The sequence below is a fragment of the Brachyistius frenatus genome, unplaced genomic scaffold (genome assembly GCF_029030835.1).
Source record: "Brachyistius frenatus isolate BFR_SWC_R1_liver_20210118 unplaced genomic scaffold, ASM2903083v1 Contig_295, whole genome shotgun sequence".
Lineage (NCBI taxonomy): Eukaryota > Metazoa > Chordata > Actinopteri > Embiotocidae > Brachyistius > Brachyistius frenatus.
Window position 1 is genome coordinate 355,216 of NW_027210894.1, and position 19,765 is coordinate 374,980.

At 41.6% G+C, this 19,765-nt stretch overlaps 1 protein-coding gene across 1 annotated transcript; it reads left to right on the plus strand.

The window, feature by feature from the left end:
• Positions 1–763: 763 nt before the first annotated feature.
• tdrd7b (tudor domain containing 7 b) lies at positions 764–18,906 on the plus strand. Its single transcript, XM_069722550.1, has 20 exons — positions 764–832; positions 2,250–2,456; positions 2,981–3,125; positions 6,656–6,863; positions 8,721–8,803; positions 10,065–10,273; positions 10,649–11,008; positions 11,088–11,398; positions 11,486–11,678; positions 11,767–11,878; positions 11,965–12,167; positions 12,402–12,536; positions 14,535–14,618; positions 15,161–15,295; positions 15,467–15,577; positions 15,793–15,941; positions 16,068–16,438; positions 16,548–16,731; positions 16,939–17,099; positions 17,355–18,906. The coding sequence occupies exons 2-20, from the start codon at positions 2,250–2,252 to the stop codon at positions 17,591–17,593; spliced, it is 3,600 nt and encodes a 1,199-aa protein (XP_069578651.1). The 5' UTR covers positions 764–832; the 3' UTR covers positions 17,594–18,906.
• The last annotated feature ends 859 nt before the right edge of the window (positions 18,907–19,765 follow it).

Sequence of the window (19,765 nt, forward strand, 5' to 3'; positions counted from 1 at the left end):
ATTTCCCCTCCGGGATTAATAAAGTGTATAAAATCAAAATAAAATAAAATCAAAAAATAAAAGGTATTGTCTGCAATTTTTGACTATTTCTTTTCTTTTTTGTTTTTCAGTTTTCATTATCTGACAAGAATTTGTACCCAAAAATCTTCAAAAACACTACATTCGGGAGGCTTTTATTTGTTTTGTTTTTTTTTGTTTTTTGCCATAATCATTTTATTGAGTTATCTTTATTTGTCTTGCGATTTAAGAAAACGCTTCTCCAGTTTGAGAATTTGAAGCTTTCGTCAATTTTTATATTATTGTGAATTTCATCTTGCACTGTTTAGTTACTGTTGGACAAAACAATGCATTTTATAATGTCAGTTATATTGAAATTGTGATGGACACGTGTCACAATTGTCAGACATGTTACAACCTAAACCATTAATCAGTAAATAAATACAAAATTAAACAAAATAAAAACACACAACAGTAGGCTAATTCAGTAATGGGAATGAGTGTGTGGGTTTGTCAGGAATTACTTTTCACCTTTTAATAGAGGCGATAACTGAGTGGATATAAGTGGAATAAACAAGTGGATAGTCCAATCACATTAATACAGAAAAGGTGGTTTCGTTTGGGATCAATTTGGGATGTGCCCTCTTGTCTTTTGCTTGCATTATTGGCGTATAATTAGCCAGAGGCCAATGCACAGCCGACCAATCAGCTGACGGAGGAGAGGCTGTGCCGGGACCAGCTGGCAGACACACCGGGGACAGAGCTCCGGCTGCAGTGGTAGTGACAGCACTAACGAGCCACTGGACCAAGTCCTGACTTCACCAACTAGAACAAGGTAGAATACTTGTGTTGCTTTGACTTATATCGACTTTTTAAAACTCACTCCAGTTAAAGATTTGATATATTTGGCTTATTTTTGATACTCCCGGCTCGGATGGCACGAACGTTTCTAAGCTGTCCCAGGACACTAAAACTGTAGTTCCGGTGAGGACTTTCACAATAAAAGCGTTGTCTCCCTAATATCTACAGTAAAAGCCTCGCAACGAATCTGTCGTTTTAGTATGAAGGTTGGATTTAGGTGCTTCCGGTGTTTTGTTAGCGTTTCGTGGTGAACTTGACGAGCTGCTGCCCGGGAGGTGACAGGAGGATTTAACTCGATGTTGCGCGTGGTGTCGTTTTCTAAATGGACTCTCCACCAGGTCCGGTACGTTCAGTCGGTGTCGTTTTTACCTGTCGGATTCATTTAAGTGCAGTTTTGTTCAGAAAATTAATTAAAAAAAAAAAAAGTAAAAGCCCGAGAACTTGAAGCAAATAGTTTGGTCCCGATGGAGGGTGTGGAAGCGAAGTGTGACACGTTACGTCATGTATAGTTTCCCTCGGTGCTACAAAAAAAGTGGCCATATCAACAAGTGGTAATGCCGAAACAATCAAGGGGGTAAATCTAATTAACACACCTGTTTTCACCCTTTTCTTAATCCCAGTACCATCAGAACGAAAATCCTGCGTGTTTAAAATTCTTCAACTGAATCCTTTGACTAGAGAAATTGCGTTTCATTATAAGGATGTCGTTCCAAAAATAGCATTACAACTGGGTGCACATTTTATTAGATGGACTACTTTCCTGTGTATTTCTAAAATTTGAACAACGTCGCCACTTTAGGGTGCGAGTGTGCTGTAGATAGTATCCTGCTGAAAGCAAAAGCTGCTTGTCGAGGGTGTGTCTCCACGTCCTCCGCGAACTACATTGTTCCCAATCTTGAGGCAGGTGAAATGAAACTATAAAGTGACTCACTAGAGCAATACTTTGAATGGAAATTGAAAGTTAGCTCTCTTTTCTCTTATGAGACACAGATTTGCGTTTTAGTTTAGGTTGTAGACATTGGCTAGAAATCAAACAGCATTGTGACTCACTAAAAAAGAAAACTTACTATCCTCACATCAAAATTCAATACCAATACTTATAATTGCAGCTGTACTCTGTATAAATGATTTAGCCTGATTGAAATACACTGTGTTTGATCAGGAGGTAATTAAAAACTTGCCCAACCAGTCTGCAGTTTGCCCACATGGTGAACTCGGTCTAAGTGCAGACGATTGGCTATTTGAATAGGTTTGTATCGTCATTAGCTCACTTAGTCTGCAACCAAAAATTGCCTCAATGATTTCAACAAAATGAGTTTGTCATAAAGCACATGTTGATTTGGTAAATTTTGTTTCTTTAATTTTCGTTTTTCTTTTCATTTGTTTCTCAGATGGCCGACGTGGAGCTGGTGAAGAAGATGCTGCGGGCCGTTCTCCAGGCCAACAAAAGTGGAGTGTCGCTGTCCCGTCTGCAGTCAGAGTATAAGGAACTGACTGGGGAGCAGATACCACATAAGCAGATGGGACACAGCCACCTGGACGCACTGCTGACCAGCATGCCCACTGTGGTCCGCATGGAGCGCAACCGCACTGGAGAGGTGTGTGTGGCGGGGCCGTATGATGGATTTGAATGACGGAAGTTTGCACAAAAACAACAACGTTCAAGCAGACAATACTTTTACATGCATTTAAATTTTATTGTGTCTAGTCTGGTGTTTCAGGAAAAAAAAAAAAAACACAAGGTGAAAGGACTCAGTCTAGATCAAATTCAGAGCACCCAGTACAACACTGCATCCTAAATGCAATATGCATATTTAGAAAAAGGTGCTCACCTGTCACAACCAAAACTACGAGAATAACTAATAGATTTAACTTTGAAAGCTGTTACCGTCACATGGACAATGTTAATTATATTACCACAGCTATAGTTTATGAGTTATGCGCGTGTCCAACATTATCCCGCCCCCGGTGTCTGCAGAACAGCAACATGTAGAAATGGGTATGTTTGCTTTTTGTAGTCCAAACTATGTTGACACCAAAAATCCTCAAAGTTCTATCAGATAATATTTTACTGCTCGCAGAGCTAATATATTTGTGTGTCTATCGCGTTCCCTCTTTCCAGATGGTCTATTTTGCCTCAGGGTCCAGCGATACAACCCATGTAGCCAAGGTGGTGGCTCGTCAGCGGAGCTCCAAGAAAACAAACCGACCCCACCTGGTCAACACCCACATGAGGGTCAAACCTGCTGCCCCACTTGTCCTCAACGGTAAGAGATTATATAGCTAAATTGGTGTTTCTAAATCTTAGACTTCTCTATAAATATATTTATATCCTTATATCTTTGTCTATATATATATCTGATAAATAGAAGTATTTGTTTGATATACATCTAAACAAAAGAGATTTGACCATTTCTTAAATCCAAAGGTCAACTTACTTTTTCTGTACATCCCTGTACATCTGATTCATATTGCAAAATTGAATTATAATTTAAAAGCCCATGAATGGGCAATTTTTGAAAGTAGTTGTACTTTTGATTCTCAAAGGCCCACAACAGCCTGACTTTTTAGTCAATAAAGTGTATTTTTTTGTAATTAAGGTCAGATTTAAGTTGCAATCATGAAAACTCTGGCAGCTCAGTGGTCAGCACAGTAGCACTTCAAGATGATGGATGTCTTGTGTGTGTTTGGACCATTGTGTGCATTGTAGCACTGAAATGGAACAATACAAGTTTATAAAGGACTCGAATGCCAAATGGGAATAAATGACTGCTTCGCTGCATAACAAAGCGAACGCAGTAGAAATGCAAACCGTTTCTGGATCAATATGAACACCGCATGACTCGCAATCAATGAATTATATGGTTTGGCTCTGTATTGGTGTCAGAGTGATGCTGGATTTGGTAAATTGCCTTTAAGTGTCACACATTGTGATGATATCACTGTGATGAAAATCTTTAAAAAAAAAAACAAATTAAAAAAAACCATTTCTGTCCATTTACTGTGTTCAACCTCACCAAAAATGTGACCACAAACCAAATTGTTGTTATTTTTGATTAAGTCAGTTAAAAGTTCTCTCATATTTTCCAGAATTTTTATTTCTTGGCTCAGAGGTCTAAGTACTGTTTTAAAGTGATTTCCACAGTCATTTTAGTTGGAAAATAATGTATCATTTATTATTTTATTGGCAAAAAAAAAAGGAAATGTGAAAATAAAACAACCGAAAAATCACTATTTGCAGAATGTAAACTCCAAAATGCACCGAAGATTTGAAGCGAGTGCTTTTCTCAGATTCAAACGTTTTTAGAATCAACCAAAGACGTGGATTTGGCAGGTGGTCCACCGGCCGTATGTTTCTGCTGTGCAGCGTCCCGACTGTCTACATGTTGATGCTGACAGAGCGGTTTTGCTTTTTGTCCCTTGTGTACTAATTCTTTACTCTTTTGCTGTTTTTTTTTTTTTTAATTATTACACCCTCACTTAACACATTTACACACAACAAAACATGCTCGTACACTTCATTCCTTGAATATTTCCAGACTCGTCTGTGCAGTGCAGCAGTGCCGCAGCACGAGAGAAACAGAACTGGGGTCCGGTACTGTGACAATGCAACATTAGCAAATGCTTTGTGTGGAGCAGCATGACGGGTTGTGGAAGAATGACTGGCCTCTTCTAATGGTCGCCTATAGGCACGAGCAATATCTCACATGTTCAAACAGACACATAAACAATGTTCAGGCTGCACAGGTGCAGCAGGTGTAAAAAGTACACACACATGCACTCTTACTGTTTATCCACACACATTTCTGAACCTTAATTCATCCTTTTCATTTCATTTGTGCTACCCTCTCATAAAACTATACCTGCAAACACGTACACAGATGTCTTTTCCTCCTCTGTTAGCGGTGCATACGCTTCTGCTAGACTGTGATGCTGCAGAATATGGTGAGAGTCGGAGGAGGAAGTGGGAGGTGGTAGCGCAGGGAGGGGAGAGAGAGAGGGGCAGAGGAGAGAGGAGTGGCAGAGAGACGGTCGGAGCCGAAGACGGACAGAGGGATGGTGAAATGGTAAGGAGAGAGGGAGGGAGGGAGGGAGGGAGGGAGGCTGACAGGGAAGGAGGGAGTCAGAAAGAGAGAGAGAGGAAGAGTGGGGTTTTGAGATTTGAGGCACATACAGCCTGTGGCGGCTGAGACTCCGCTGCAAGCGAAGAGAAGCTGATTCACAAATCAACCTCCCATCTCTCTCTCTCCCCCACACTCGCTCATTCTCTCCTCACCGCCGGTTATTGATATTCAGGCTCAGACAGACCAGGGACTGTGTGTCCGTGCTGGTGAGGTGATGCGGCGTCTGCTCTTAGTGTGTGTGTGTGTGTGTGTGTGTGTGTTTGTCATTGCCTATATTTGTGGTTTTAAGCTTGTGCCCTGAGTTTCTGTAATGTGTGTGGGTGGCTGCAAGATTTGTTGATTAATTGATTGGTTTATTAGTTGACTGACTGTCAGCCGCTCATACGGCGTTCGCAATGAGAAAAGGTTAAGATTTAGAAGCGGGAAAAGCCTGTCGATGACTTCTGAAGACGTCGTCTGATGAAGCTGCTTGTTGTGTTTTGTTGTGGAGATTGAGCGAGGAAGCGGGGGAAAGTTCTAGATCTCACTGAGGGGAAAAAAGAGACTGAGGAAAAAAGGGTGAAGATAAAAAGAGACTGTGGGAGGAGGAACTGAAAAGACCGAGTGTGGGAGTGGAAATGACTAAAGGTTATGCACAACAAGGTCTGCCGGTGATGTCATGTAGCAGAAATGTGATGTCATGTTGTGCTTGGATGATGTAACTTCAAGGGGATTGGCCTAGTTTGTGCTGTGTTGGGATGATTGGCCTGTTGACTTTTGGCCTTTCTCCTGAATATACATTAGAGTGACCGTGATGGATTACAGTTGCTGGGTAATGATATTAGAGTAATCCCGTTACTTTTTGATACGTGTACTTTTTTTTTTTTTTTCTATTATAGCTAGTTGTAATACAAGCAGCCTTAAACTGGAAATATATATAGAACAACAAATATATCTCCTCAACTGTGTGGTTAAAAAAAAATAATGTCTGTCCCCTCAGCTTTTGACAGCAATCAAGCCCATTTTGAACATTTATTTTGTATCACATGTATAAATTATATTACTATTTTTTTATAAGATTTAAAATAAATAGTTCAATAACTGGGGAAATACACCATTTGTCTTTCATGTCTATGCATTAATTGTCAAACTAGAGCCAGATATCAATTAGCTTAGCACAAAGCTGCAGCTTTAAAGCTCAGAAGTATACATGTTGAATCTTGGTTGCTTTACACAGCAATGTAAAAATGGCAAGTTGTGGTTTTGCCACACTTTATGCAAATACTAAGCTAACCAAATCCTCTAGAGATGGCTCTATCTCTATAACAGTATAAATGTGAGTGGTGTCTATCACCCCATTTAAATCGCAACATCCAAGGTGTATTTCTTTTACCTTCTTTTTACCGAATCCAGATGGAAAATTAAACTTGTCAAATCTAATATGTAGGCACAGGACAAGTTTCTCAACTCTGTCGTTTTTCTGCGTTGTTCTGCTGCTCGATAGCTCGCTGAGTCGAGCTGTGACATCTGCAGACGTAGAACAATCTGTGACATTGTGCCCTCCAGACAGACACATTGTCCTGTCTCAGCATCAAGTTCAGCTGAGTCAAGTTTGTGTGTGTGTGTGTGTGTGTGTGTGTGTGTGTATACTTTAAGTTCATAGTTTCTTTTTCTCATTTCCTCTCTTTCCACAGCCAAACCACAAACCTCTCTGAGGCAGCCGAACCACCGCGGGCGAGGCGGAGGTAGAGGAGGAGGGGCTGGCCGTGGGCCTGGACATGGAGACTTCAGACAGGCCAGGGACATAAAGGATGGCCAGTCAGAGGGGAAGACCGGGGGGCATCCGAGCAAGATGTCCAATGTGAACACGCCCAACAGGAAAGGGAACCCTGCTGCAGACAAGTGAGTGAAGGAAGTAGATGAGAATAAGTAAATAGATACAGAAGGACGGTTTAATAGAGTGATGCATCGATGTGACCTTTCTTTTAAAATTAGGTTATGAATTTCAACAGGTTTTTACCATAAAAAGACCGACTTCAGGGCACATCCCAAGACTTAACCTTGCCTCTACATGTTGGTGGGATTTTGTAGCCCAATTATATGTGGAAATCAATTCACCAGCCAGAATTCAGAAATCCAAGCAGAGGAATGTACACCTGACCACTGGGCTCAGAAGAGACAGATTAACTGTGTTAGTGCAACATGCGTTCTGAATTACTCAAGATAAAGGGACAACTTTGGAGTGGTTAAATAATCTCTTTCTTTCTTTCTTTCTTTCTTTCTTTCTTTCTTTCTTTCTTTCTTTCTTTCTTTCTTTCTTTCTTTCTTTCTTTCTTTCTTTCTTTCTTTCTTTCTTTCTTTCTTTCTTTCTTTCTTTCCCACCCCACCCCCACCTGTGTGGTCTGAGCTGAATCAGAATAGGCTGTGGTGAATGGGAGCCTGGTTGAACTCTGATTGGTTTCTGAGTTCAGACTGCCTCCCTGTTGCTGCTTATTCAGCACTGGACTGATGATGTGCTCTCCAGATTGTTCTGGTTCTTTCTCTGTCTGTATCTGTCCTCCCCTCACTTTCTGTCTTCCTCTTTTTACCTCTTTCTTTTTGCTTGTTATTGATGCAAATAAATTTGAAAAACTTGGTTATCATTCCAGTAGTCTTCAATAATACTACCGTCATTCACTATGACCCTAACTAAGTTAAATATCTGAATCATTGTTATTAGAGAAGCAAACTTTGCTCGATATAATCTGTTTGCGTTGCCGAAACAATGAATCAAGATTAATTCACTCCCACTTCTATCCATCCACTGCTGTGTTCATCCGTCCACTGTGAAAACAACTGACATCAGTCCTCTGTCTGTGTCACTACGGGTGTCCAGTGTGCCGCTGGCCCTCCGCAGCACAATGGGGCAACAGGGTGGGAAGCCTGGTGTGTTGGCAGGGGACACGAGCCCAGAGAGGGGGGACGTGAGCCCTCTTTAATCCCTCTTCTTTTCTCTGGTAGATTAACGTTTCTAAACCGACACAGAGTGAATCAGCACATCTCTCTGTATCCCTCTAGATCTTCCATAGGGCATCGTGTGTGTGGTAAATTCAGCAAACAAAATGAGACATCCCAGTTTAATATCATCTTTGATATAATCTACGTAAAACCTAGTTAGTAAATAGTAAAGTACATACAGTACAGTGCAATGCAGTCCTCAGTATCTCAAGATGAATGGGTCGTTATCACAGACGAATCCAAGCCTTAAAACTTAAAGTTATGATAGTCAAGATGTCCTTTTTATTGTCTTTGGCGGCACCCATGGCGACAAGCAGTAATTGCAGCTGTGTTTTTAGACTTTTAGATCCAAACCGTGTCGCCTGGGTGACAGCAGTCAGTTGGCAGTTGAAAAGCGAGTTGAAAGGCAGGCTCGTTGTGTTAACTCTTCCTTAACTCTGGTGCAGCAATCACTGCTGGGTGATGGACAACGTGTCACTAAATGTGTACCACGTGACATTTCTCCCCAGAATGTCAATCAATCCCCATTGTGTTACCTCATTCAGCAATAGATTGTGTATTGAAACCTTGAAATGATTACTTCAAGCCCAAATTGAATGATTTCAGCTTTACTCAAAGATGAAAGTGTGACACAGGAGTTGAAGATTCTGAACAACAAAGAGAAAATTAGGTTCCCAGTCTGTTTTCACCAGTTTCTTTCTCTTTTGGTTGTACATCCCATAGAGAATCATTCTCTTCCCTGTTCTGTTCTCATGTGTCCAGGCCAGACAAGAGGATGACCCTCCCGTCACGGTTTCAGAAGGAGGTGCACGCTCACCTTTCCAGAAACCCCCAACAGACCGGTCGTAAGTAGGACAGGTTGCTTTTTATTACGCTAAATATAAATTTTGTGGAAGCGTCTTGTCCTCTAAATCAGCAGAAAGGTTTGCAAGAGCCAAATTACTACCAGCTTCTGTAAAGACAATTCAATTTAAGACTCAATTTATTAAGGGGCAGTTTTCCAGTGTCATGCTGTGTTTTCTAAAGTATCAAATCGTGTCATCATCATGGTTTTCTTATGTTCAAAAGAAATAGTAACCCATCTCAGTTGGTTCTGTCTCTGAAGTACCTGCAGACATGAGGTGTATGTGTTATCCGCTCCAGCTGTTTGTATCATCCTCCCCCCCTTTTTACTCCGTGTCCTCAAAGCCTTTACTTACACTTACCATGGATAGGTTTGGCATCTTGCTGCTTGTTTTGGAAGAAGGCCAGTACAGCCTGGAGAAAAGCACTGGCCCGTAATAAACTGTATTGCATGTTAAGGGCCTCAGCTGTTTCTGCCATGTTTGTTTCAGACTCCTACAGACAGAAGACTGTTTAAGCATTGACACCAACTGTGCCTCCTAATCTAAAGAGACAACCCTGACTAAGAAGCAATCATATTAATGTGAGATCCTGGAAAAACAAGGCTCACTTTGATGATTTGAAATTATTTGATTACTGTTATTCTATGAATTAATTTGTGTAGCTAAATTAAGCTTTGACAATAACCATTTTAGATATCTATATTTAGATGAATGCTGAAAGTAATTACATTCCAAAACGTCCTGTTTGATGGTTTGACCATTTCAACAGTTAAAGTTTTGTTAAAGAAAAATGCCTGAAGGTCAGATATTCTGTTTACTTCCGGTTTTTTTTCCCCCTTGTCTTCTCATCTAGTTTATTTGAACCTTACGACATGTTGCAGTTCATCAAAAGACAAATCCAACAGCAAAATGAAACAGAACTTTGGTTGTAAAAATACAGTGAAAACTTGTATTTTGTATTTGCTCTGGGTGTTCTATGTTAAATTTAGTTGGAAGATCTGAGACAGTTCGGTATCTGATACACAAAAGAATAGAATAAATCAGTAGGAGGTTGAATACTTTCTCACGGCACTGTTTTTTTTACCATTGTTCTTCCATCTCTTTCTGTCTTTCCTTCTTTTGATTCAAATCAACCACTTTTCTGTCTTTGGGGAAAGTCATGCAATCTAACAATTCCAGGGCGAGAAGATTAATGCTGCAGAAGGAGTTCTGGCCGCCGTGTGTGTGTGTGTAATCTCTTTTATTTTCTCCAATCTTCCAGCACCCTTGAATCTGAATGAGAGCTTTAGTTCGGGGAAAGGAAAGCCGTACAACACTCAGCAGGTCCAGGGTCACATCAGGGAGATCTTGGAGAAGTACAGTAATGGCTTCTGGGTGTCGAAACTGCCTCAGATCTACAGAGAGCTGTACAACCAGGACCTGCCCACTGAGGCCTTCAAAGACCTGGAGACTTGGACACACATATGCACGGTATGTACGCCGAGTATTTATTTGTCATACTTTGATATTTAAAAAAGGGTTTCTGTTTAAAGAATAATCCAAAACCGGCAAATTATTCCAGTTTATTGCATTAAATAACTGAGCTTCAGAGAGGTTGCAAGGAGATTTTTTTTTTTCATCTTTGCACATGGCCAGGCCAGCTGTTTGCTGCTGCTTAAAGTTTTTGTGGTGAGTTTAGCTAACCATAATTAAGTAAATTAGTGTATTTCTCAAAATGTGAAACTATTCCTTTCACAACAATTTAATACAAATTCTGACACTAACAACATGGATTTCTCATTGTGTTCACTCGTTATTGCCGACAAAATGTTTTTAAAATAAGTCTTTCCAATGTTTATTTTCTAGGTAGAGAAAACCTGCGGCAGCAGCCCATCAGAGCTGATTCTCTACCCCATCAAAGACCAGACCACCACACCCTCCCCTTCACCCATCCTCAACCCAAACTCCACCTCTGCCCCCGTCCCCACTTCAAACACCCCAGCAGACAAACCTTTACAATCCCCTGCCCAACAGAAACCCCCCAGCGCTCACCTGACTCGCTCTGGCTCTCAGTCTCCTCTGTCGTCCTCCTCGTCACCCAGCCCCCCCTCCTCCCCTGCAACCCTCAGCCCCGACCTGAAGCAAAAACTGGAGGAGCTGCTGTTGAAGTACTCCAATGGCCTGTGGGCCCATGCACTGCCCAAGCTCTTCCAGGACACCTACAAAGTCAGTAACACTTTGACACACCATCATACACATGTCAGATGTCCTTGATGATATTATTTTGATTCTATTCATTTACAAGACCAAACTGCCCGGACATGTCCTGGAGAACCTTCACCTCCTCTCCGACATCTGCACCATCGACTACCCGATGCCGGACAACCCGAAGAGGGCCATCCTGTACAGGAGGAGCAGCACGGGAGGTGGTGGAGGAGAGGACGAGAACTACAGTAGGAGGAACTCCTCGGCCAGTGAGGAGGAGCAGCTGAGGGTGAGGAAAGAGCTGGGGAGGAGGCTCAGCAGCCAGGCAGTGCCTTCTCTGCAGATCCCCAAAGAGGAGTACCCCTCTGTGCTGGTGGTGGAGGCCACCAATACGAACGGAGTGATACTCAGGTAGGAGAGATTTGTGTGTGTGAATGTGCTGCAAAGACCTGACAGATATCATAACTCTCTGACTGCCCGCCTCTCCTCCTCTCTCAGGTACATCGGTGAGGGTTACTCCCAGGCCCAGGAGTCCATGGAGGATGAAATGAGGGAGTTTTACGGTTTGGACCAAAGCAGCCCAACTCCTCTGTCATCTCCGTCCTCAGGCCAGCTTGTTGCAGTCAGGGCTGAGGAGGAGGAGGAGATTCTGAGGGCACAAGTCTGTGAGGTCATGACTGACAAGGTCAAGGTGAGAGGTCAGAAACAGGAAATGACCAAAGACGAGCGATGAAAGGACATTTGAGTTATCCCTGCGGTCTTTGTTTTCGGCTCTGTAGGTGTACTATGTGGATCATGGCTTCTCAGAGGTGATCAGCAAGACCAAAGTGTTCGAGCTGCACGAGAAGTTTTTCAAACTTCCTTTCCAGGCGACCAAATGTAAACTCGCAGGTGAGTCTGAATTGAATCATTGGGCATCAAGATAATAAAATAAAAGACATATTTTTGTGATAGTTTGTGCATATCTCTGTGTCCAGGCCTGGAGCCATTCTGTCAGGAGGCCGCAGTGCTGAAGACGTTTGAGACGATGGCGAGCGGAAGGATCCTATTGGCTGAAATCCTGGAGAGGAAGCAGACCCCTCTTGTCGTCCTGTACGACACGTCACAGGATGATGATGTCAACATCAATGCTGCCTGCATGAAAGCCCTGCAGGACAAGACACTGGCAAGTCCGCTACAGGTACAGAAAAGTTTATGTACATGCTGATGGACGAGTACTGCAAACAGCAGTATATATATTGTATAGATATATACTGTGCATTTTATATTTAATATTTTTACTGCTATTTTATTACTTTTCTATTATTATCTTATTGCTTCTGTATGCTGCTGTAGTGAAAAAATTTCCCCTCGGGGATTAATAAAGTAACTACCTAACCTAGCTCAGTAAACTTCTACGTGTGCGTCTCCTCAGGTGAACAGTGCTTATATGAACGTGACTGTCAGCAGCGTCTGCTCAGATGGGACGATCTACTGTCAGCTTCCCTCCAGAGGTCTCGCCAAGATGATTGAAATACTGGAGAATATAGAAGCGTACTTCCACTTACAGGTAAACACCATGGTCTTTTTTAACCTGTAAACGCTTTTATTTTTGTTCAAACTCTTCCTACAAAAAAGATCAACGACAACCTTGTTCCAAATATCATATTACATTCATTATGGAGCAATTATGAAATATATTGGACCTTCGCCATGATGATTGATATCTTGTCATTTTTAATTCATATACTAATACACAAGATACAATGGAGGAACTCGTATGTAGAAAAACATGCAAGGTTTCAGGATGGTGCTTCTAAAGTTCAGATCAATACAGGTCTATAATAGCTGTCTACCATTGCTCCACACAGTGGACTGTGATAGGTATACCACCTTCCCACCTTGTGCACTGATGCCTTTGAGTCACAGTCTATGTCAGCTATTTGAATTGGTCTTTATTGAAATGTTCCAAAACTGCACATTTTATTAACATGAATAATCTGTCACGTTCAATTTGGTGGTTTTATTCTCAAACATTACGAAAGGAAGAGGGCATTCTGGTCAATGAGAGGGAAGGAGCCCAAGGAAAATGTATGCACTGGGGCCGATCAGAATTATTTTACTCTGCAGCACATATGTCTACTAAGTGAGCGAGTAAGACCAACACACCACCATAAAACTGTTTGCTCCATAACTTTAGTGAGTGGATACGGCGGAAAAATGTTGAGGATATTCTGTCACAATTTTGTTTTCAAGAATGGATGCTTATAAAAAAAATGTGTGCACAGTGCATACAGGTGTTTAGGACTTTGTTTGACCGTAGTCTTGTTTATGTTACTGATTTCATTGTTGACCTGCAGGTCTCTTCCCAATTCATAAAACAGTATTTGATTAGACAATCTCACCACAAAGTCTGTTTTGCTGGCGTTTTAGACCTTGTGATGATACCACAGAAAAGTTTGTCCAGGTGCAATGGTATTGGAAATTTCAGTTTTTCTGGGCACTTCAAAGACTTTACATCTCTGCTGCATACACACCTTCAGAGAACTTCATACTTATTTCAGTCTTTCATTTGCTCATTTTTTCTAGTTTTGTGGAGCTTAATATTTCACTTTTTTCTCAGGCATTTGTCTAAGCATAGGTCTGTTTATATAGATTCAGTGAAATGAAATTATTATTCCTGACTGGTTCACACAAATGTGTTGCAGATTCCAAGCCAGAAAAGATGAGAAGAAATACAAACCTTCCCTGCGTGTTTGAATGTTCATTTGAGTCATTTCACTAAATGTGTTCATCGCAGAATGTTTAGTTGAACCCAATATTAACAAGGAGTGAGTGGAGCAAGTAAACACGCACACACAATCGTCTCTAAAGCCTATTCATGAATATGGTGCTGTGTTGTTTCTCTCCAGCGTTGTTGTGAACAGATTGAGATTAGGTTGATAATCTGGAGTTAAGACATTGCCAAACTTAATCTGTCAGCAGCACAGTGGATCTGATGCTTTTCTAGGTGCGCCTCTGCTGTCCTTTATAGCTTGCAGTTGTAGCTCATTAGCACTTTACGTCAGTGTTAACACAGTGTGGAGTCTGCCAATGGTTTGTACTAGGGCTAGTGACTTCTTGCAAGATTTTTTTTAAATTAAAAATGCAGCAAACAATTCAAGCACATAGGAAAACATTTTCATGCCTGAAGTAGTTTCACACAGACAAAAATCTCAGAATAACTTTTGTAGTTTAATATTCAGTTCGGCAATCAAAAGCGGAGATCAGCAAGATGTATGTTTTTTTTTTTTCTTAACTACCTCTGCTAGTGTTGTAAACTTTGGTGTTATGAGTCAACTGTACTCCCTTAAACAACAATAACCACAAATCTAAAGCCCTATTCCATGCACCTTGTACACCTGCAGCGGTTTGGGTCGAACAGTGAGCTTTGACAGCATCATTTCTATTGCAGCCATAAATCAACAGCTACACATACACCCTCAAAGGAAGTACAGTCAAATTTAACAATGATGACAACTTTGTTTTGTTTTAATTACACAGGTTAATGAAAACTATTCTGTTCCAGGTAACTTCAGAGTTCCTGGTATCCAGACCGTTTTGTGGGAAAGGATGTCTGGCTCGCTACAAAGGGAAATGGTCCCGTGTCGAGGTAAAATGAAACTGTTCCCTGCAGTAAAGACTGTGAATTATTAAACAAATTCAGAAATGATTGACAAAAGGAATAAAGTCACGATTGAACCCAAGTATTAGGTGTGGCTTCCTCTGTGAGTTTAGATCAAAAAGAGAGACCTGACAAACGTATCACCACCCAAAACACTGTAGAATTATCAGATACCCACTAATATCTCTCTAGCCATCATCGGGCCTCCACAACTAGCATATCCTCTCACTGCCTGGCAGTTTAATCATTTGACTGTTGATCAACAACACTACAAAGTCATTCATGATTCAGATTTTATGGAAATGGCTCCTTTTAAATGCGAGATCTACAGATTACAGTAGTCTTGTTTCACAGTTATAGCAGAAATAAAACAACAGCAAATAATATAATATATAATAATAATATCCACACTAATAACATCCATATACCACTTGAAATATTTTATTTATTTTATTGACTGCTGTGTTTATGTAGGCTTTGTTGTTGTTGTTGTTTTTTTTTAGCTCCCTTGTCTATGTTTCTGTCTTTAGATCACCAACCTGCATGGCAGCAGAGTGTTGGACATCCTGTTCATTGATGTGGGTGTCCAGGCTTCAGTGGAGGTGATTGAGCTGAGAGAGATCCCCCCGCCGTTCCTCCGTGACCTGATGGCCATCCCACCACAGGTCAGCGTCTATGTCTTTGATGGACAGACAATAAAAAAACAGTTGAGGGAAACAAGGGAAAAGGGCCACACATGGTTACCACATAGTCTCATTCATACTGTATCTGTGAAGATGTGGATGCACAGTGCACACCATGTCTGAAAATGACATCATGTACCAACCCGTGTTTAGGCTGTGAAGTGCTGTCTAGCCGACCTGGCCGTCAGTGTTGGATCATGGACTCCAGATGCTGTCCAGTGGCTTCGAGAGAAAGTGCTCAACACCACTGACTGCAGCATGAAGGTAAATGTCCTCCTGCCCTATTTAAACATGTCATCTTCAGGTGTTTTGACCTCAGTCATGTCAACTGTCAACAAACAGATGGAGCTAATCATGATGATTTGTTGTAGAAATACTGACTGATTGGTCCAGGGTTGCAAAGACCTCCTTGAAAACACCCTCTGTTTTTCTTTTTCATTTACCTCCACACACACACTTGGGCATCCTGACCCCCAAAGGTTGCCAAGGTAGATGAAACCAAGCGCTGTATCTACGTCCACTTGTTCACCGATAAGAACTTCCACGACCCAGGCTGCAGCCTCAACCATCAGATGGCCCAGTCTGACCTGTTTAAACAACAACCAGACGTCTTTCTGACAAGCCACAGGTTTCTGCTGCTTATTCACCTGTTCTCTCTCTGGCTAATATCATAATGTCGTATTTTCTGTTTGTAGTAATCAATTAAAACTGTTCAGTTAAAAATTAAAATGTCTAATTGATTTTAACTTTGCAGCCCCACCAAGATCTCCACAGCCACTTTATCCCCCAAGACCTCCAGTCCCAGTGACTCCTTCAACGGCATTCCAACATTCACTTCTGTCCCAGCCAAGCCTCATCTCAGGAGGGCTCTGTCAGGACCAAAAGGTGGAGGAGAAGGAGCCAGAAGTACAGGGGGAGGAAGAGGAGCAGCCGGAAGTACGGGGGGAGGAGAAGGAGCCGGAAGTACAGGGGGAGGAGGAGGAGAAGGAGCCGGAAGTACAGGGGGAGGAGGGGGAGGAGCCGGAAGTACAGGTGGAGGAGGAGGAAACTCACCCACCACCAGCCCACCAAAAACACCACCATCCCCTCTCCAGCTGGCACCATTACTCGAGCTGCCCCCAGCAGGTGTTTTTTGTTTTGTTTTGTTTTTTAAATCAATCCCATATATACTGAATATGAATGCTGTACTGCCGGAGTCTCATCTCATTTAAGGGGTTTAAACTTGTACTCGTAGGAAACAACATGGATGTATATGTATCAGTGGCATGCCATCCAGGCCACTTTGTGCTGCAGCCCTGGAGAGACATGTATAAACTGGTGGTGCTGATGGGAGAGATGATACTCTACTACAATAAAACTGAGGAGAAACCACTCAGCATAGAGAAGAATCACATATACGCCGCCAAAGTGGAGAACAAGTGAGTTAGCAATCATTTCATTAACTAAAATTTGTATCAAAATATGTTGTTAAAACCTTGATCCCTAGTTAATGCATAACTATAATTTGCGACCCTGATTTCAGTTGGTGTTAATCTTTCTTCTGAGTTGCGTCATGGGTAAAAAGCTGAATGGGAGCCGTTGTGCTCTGCCTAATTACGTCTTCTTTTCCTCCATCTACTGATCAGCTGGCATCGCGTGTTAGTGAAGGGAGTTCTGACCAATGGGTTGGTGTCCGTGTACGAGTTGGACTACGGGAAACACGAGCTGGTCAGCTGCACGCAGCTCAAGCCTCTGATCAAAGAGTTCAGACAGCTGCCGTTCCAGGGGATCACCGCTCAGCTGGCTGGTCAGTCGACTGGAGGTTCATATAGAGCCTCTACTAATACTACTGCCACAACCACACGCTATTCAGTTCACCTGCTATTCAGTTTTAAGATGAACTTAATCCAATCTAAACCTGCAGTAGTGACACATTTGTTTTTATAAGTTGCTCCTGTGTCCAATGCCTACCCGATATTTCAATTATGTTTAGACTATCTGTTTATGTTGTATCATTTAATGTCAAAGTGATCTTCACTGGTTCTTCTGCCCCCACCCACAGGAGTGAAGCCGAGGCAGTGGTCGGAGGAGGCCTCCATCGTTTTCAGGAACCACGTGGAGAAGAAGCCCCTGGTGGCCCAGCTGGAGGCCGTACAGGAAGCCAGTCTGCCGTGGGACAGGAAGCTGACGGTCTTCCTGGTCGACACCTCGCTGGAAGAAAGGGACATCTGGGTGCATGACATCATGGCTGAGTTTGCTGATGAGCTGACCAACGAGCTGTCGACGATAGAAGGTCGCTGAGAGGTCTCGCTAGCCAAGCAGTTGTCCCGTCGCTCGATGAAGACACAGTGAGTTGTGGATAAGCCAAATAGAAGAAGCGTATCCATCTTTATCTATCTACCATTTAGAGGGACTGAAAGAAGAAGAAGAAGAAAGGAGTGAAAGAAGTTGGAGAAGTCACGGGAGGAAGGGAAATTGAGAGGTTTGATAGCACGTAGGGACTGGCATTGACTTAAAGAGGTGAAGGTAGTAAGCACTGTTGTGGTATGGGCTGTACATCGAAGGATGCTGTGATGTGATTTGAGTTCCTGCAGTGTGACTGTTGGACAATAAGCCCATTCATGATGTGGTCAAGTCCATACCTGCTACAGACACACGTACGGTACAATTATTATTATTTTTTTAAATCGATGCATAATAGTCACACAAAGCTGTGGAAATGATACAACATGCATTCTTACACCATTCAGTGTGGGATTTAATCCAAAGCAGCATCTTAAAGTACCTTGTGTCATCCTGGGAAAGCCCTAATCCCCTCAACCCTGCTAATGTGAGCACCACGCAAAGTGTGTGTACAACTGAACTCGGATAGTTTTCATATGCAAGTACGACTTAGGCATTTGTTTACAAAGTCTGCTTTTCGGGTGGTATTTCTCATTGTCGCAAAGTTTACAGAAGTTCGAGAAAATATTCCCCTAAAGAAGAAATGGTCTGCGAGTTTAATGGGAAGGAAGTGCTGTCGAGGGACCAGAAGGTAGTTTCGGCAAAGTTTTTAGGACGATTTATTACGATAGATTTATTCAAACTCAAACGACAGAATTCAAAATGTACCCACCTGGTGTTCGAGTGTTTTCAATTTTGTAACAGGGTTTTGGTGAGGGGTTATGAACTTTGACTACCGTGTCAGTCAGATGTTTTTTTTTTTGTTTGTTTGTTTATCCCGTCAGTTGTTTTTACTGGTACATCCTGCATTTACATTTACAACCAAAACATCGAATTGAAGGTTGGCCAACTGCATCAAAGTTACATCGTGACAAGTTGTGATTAAAAGAATTCTTTTTTTTTTTTTTTTAAAGAACACAAATCTTACATATCACAGTTCCTCCAGGATTTCAGAGGTTTTTTTTGTTGATTTTTGCAATCAAAAATGCTCAAATTTCCACCATCTTTTTTTTAGGAAGTGATATGTAATCACTTCCTATGATTCTACACATCACAGATATAACTGTAAATATGTTAGGCCTCATCTTTTTTCATTCTGTAAAGTTAAAGAACCATTAGCTCAACGTTATAAAATAATTCATGAGTCTTTAAAAGTGACAACAAAAAAAGAATACAAAGCCTACAGATTCTGTCAAAATAAGTGCTTTAAATGCTTTTTAAATCATATTTCAACACATGCTGTATGCACAAAAATTAAGTGAAATCTTTTACACGGCTGTATGAAACATCATGTCATTTAACACGTGCTGTATGATGAGAGTGACACAGGGAAGTGTGACAGTTGGAAGTGTAATTCTCATGAGAAAACCACATTTCCCAGAAACCCCGTCACTTCCTGTCTTTTCCTGTCAACCAGCATGTGGTTTGTTTTGATGATGAGAGGAGAAGTTGAAGAGCCTTCTTTGCTGTGAAAGTTATGTATGTTGATAAAGTACCTTTGGTTTGTAAATGTTTACTTTGTGCTGTAATACCTTCTGCAGAACATCCTATGGAGAATATTTATTGCGCAAACAATTACTGCAAAGTTTCAAGATCCCCCATTTATGGCGGAGATTTGTTGCATTTGCATTAATTACTGCGATCACAAGATTTCCTGGAGGGACTGATATGACTGAAAATGCATGTTTTAAAGCCCAGATCCTGACTCCTGTGATGTTGGTGCCTCATCCATCCCCTCCCCACATGTGAAACACTGATTCCAGTGTGGCTTTTTACTTTTTAGGTGATTTCTTGCCTGACAACAAGACGACTCTGATTTTGGCGGATTACTTGTGCTGCATGTTGCAGATCTTCCTGAACTGTGTGAACATTTAGTTTGATGTCATGATAATAAGATAACAGATGAAGTTACCAGTAGTATTAAGCCTGTTGGTTTTTAAGTAGGAGATAAGTTCTGCTTACGGTTGATTTCAGTGCCGCCATCAGATGTTGGCCTGATATGGGATTTGGATTCTGAAATGTGATTCTTTT